The 1,853-nt window shown below is 60.8% G+C and overlaps 1 protein-coding gene across 1 annotated transcript; it reads right to left on the bottom strand.

Moving 5' to 3' along the window:
* Nucleotides 1–127: 127 nt before the first annotated feature.
* On the bottom strand, nt 128–1,577 carry BXZ73DRAFT_112019 (uncharacterized protein; the record flags this gene model as incomplete). Its single annotated transcript, XM_048017436.1, has 4 exons — nt 128–385; nt 437–766; nt 834–869; nt 936–1,577. 4 exons carry the CDS (start codon nt 1,575–1,577, stop codon nt 128–130), a joined length of 1,266 nt encoding a protein of 421 aa, XP_047870403.1.
* Nucleotides 1,578–1,853: the final 276 nt, after the last annotated feature.

Here is a 1,853-nt window from a genome sequence, read left to right as displayed (position 1 = left end):
CAACACCCTGGAGGGCCGAGCCCTATGGTAGGCGCTACGTACAGTAACGTTACTAGCGAGAATAGAAGTGCATATACGGGACAGATGACGTGTCGGCCCCGCAGGGGCCGGAGCGAGCCAGAGGAATCTAGCCATCATGAGAACGAAATGGAGTGAATGGGTGGTGAAGGGGGCAGCGGGTGTGGGTGCTCTGGTCCATGGGCCGGATATACCCACCCGCGGTCCGGCGCAGCTCTGGCCTGAACTTGCGCATCTTCAGCGTGTGGTATAACACGCTAGGCACCAACCACTCCACGACGACGTTGAAGCCGTAGTCGGCAGTGAGGTAGCATACGACCCTGCGCCTGCGCAACGCGTTGAGTGCTGGGGAGAGCGCATCCAAGAACTGGATGCGCGCGACAGAACACACCGGCTACACCTCGTACTCGCAGCTGACGATGGGCGCGGTCCACTCGAGGCCCGCATCCTTGGCGCCGCGCCCGTAAAACTTCTCCTCGCGCCCTTCCGTGTTGTACACGAGCAACGACCCGCCGTGGGACTTGACGGGGAGCGTGACGAGGATCGTCGCGACACGGCTGTCGGGCGGGGGTGGCTGGACGACGAGCCCATTCCCCTTCGGCCAGATCTCGAGGTTGTACTGCACGACGGTGAGGTAGTGGCCTACGGGAAGCAATCGGAAGGGCAAGTTGCGCACGGCGTCGAGGATAGGGTGGTTCGCAAGGTCGAGCGTCGCGATGAGCGGGAGGGTTCTCAGCGGCGTATCCGTCTACCGTCGGATGCGACAGACACGAGGCGGTGAGCATGTTCAGCGTGGGTGGCATGTCCACATCAACGTCGATCGGGAAGTCGAGCGAGTAGTTGATCCCAGCCTGCACGGGGGCACGGCGGTCAGAAACCCTTCACATTATCCCCTGTGCAGTGCAATGAGCACGCACCTTTGTTCTGAAGAAGAGCGCGAGCTGCGCGGGTTCCATAAGGACGTGCCCCGAGATCGCGAAAGGTCCTGGTTTTGAGCTCATGATCCCTGCTAATGCTGCGCAGTAGTCCGTCTGCTTGTGGTACTCGGAGCTGGAGCCTCGTCTTCTCGGTTTTATGGAAGGGTGAGGCAGCTTCATCGGCATGTTGTGCTCGCTCGCTCGCTCGCTCTCCGGGTCGTCGCACTTGCCGCCACCGATATGGGGGCCGTTCAGCTCGTCGGCGTCGGAACCCGCCGTGTTGTCCATTCGAACAACATCCTCGTATTTAATGCCGTCTGTCCCTGTCGCAGAGTGGTGAAGGTCCCTGAGGTGTACCTTGAGCCCCGCAATCTCTTCCTCCACAAAGGGCTGAGCAAACAGATAGTGGGGAGCGACTATGCTGGGGGCGGCATCCAGTGTGGGTAGACGCGGGCCAAGCAACGGCTCTGAGCTAGCTCCGCTCGTGAAGTCTTGTTGTGCGGGAGGAGGAGGGTTCATTCGAGAAAGGAGAACGTCCTTGAGGCTCTCGGCAGTCACGGCAACGGTAGGATTGCGCAGCGGCGCCACGAGGTTCCTGTACGCAGACCAGAAGCGAGACGCCTGGACGTCGGCAAGCTGCATAAGGATGGAGTGTCTGAGCGTAGCAATGACCGGCGAGTGATAGGATGTGGCTTCTGGAACTACTGGATCAGAGCCAGGACACGGCGCACTCGTGAACAGCACACTGGAAGTGAGCGATGGCCCGAGCGCAGGGCGCCGACCGTCGTCGTCCCCATCAGAGACCTCGGAGTCACTAGGGTCCGTAAAACAGCCTAAATGATCATGCACGGGGTGAGAAGCGCCACCCGCTTTTGGGTGAACATCGCCCGCAGTGGGAACCCACGGGGTGAAGATCTT

Source organism: Epithele typhae, assembly GCF_022376455.1.
Source record: "Epithele typhae strain CBS 203.58 chromosome Unknown BXZ73scaffold_729, whole genome shotgun sequence".
NCBI classification, from domain to species: domain Eukaryota; kingdom Fungi; phylum Basidiomycota; class Agaricomycetes; order Polyporales; family Epitheliaceae; genus Epithele; species Epithele typhae.
Note: the sequence above shows the minus strand (reverse complement) of the source record. Positions and strands in the feature narration are given on the sequence as shown.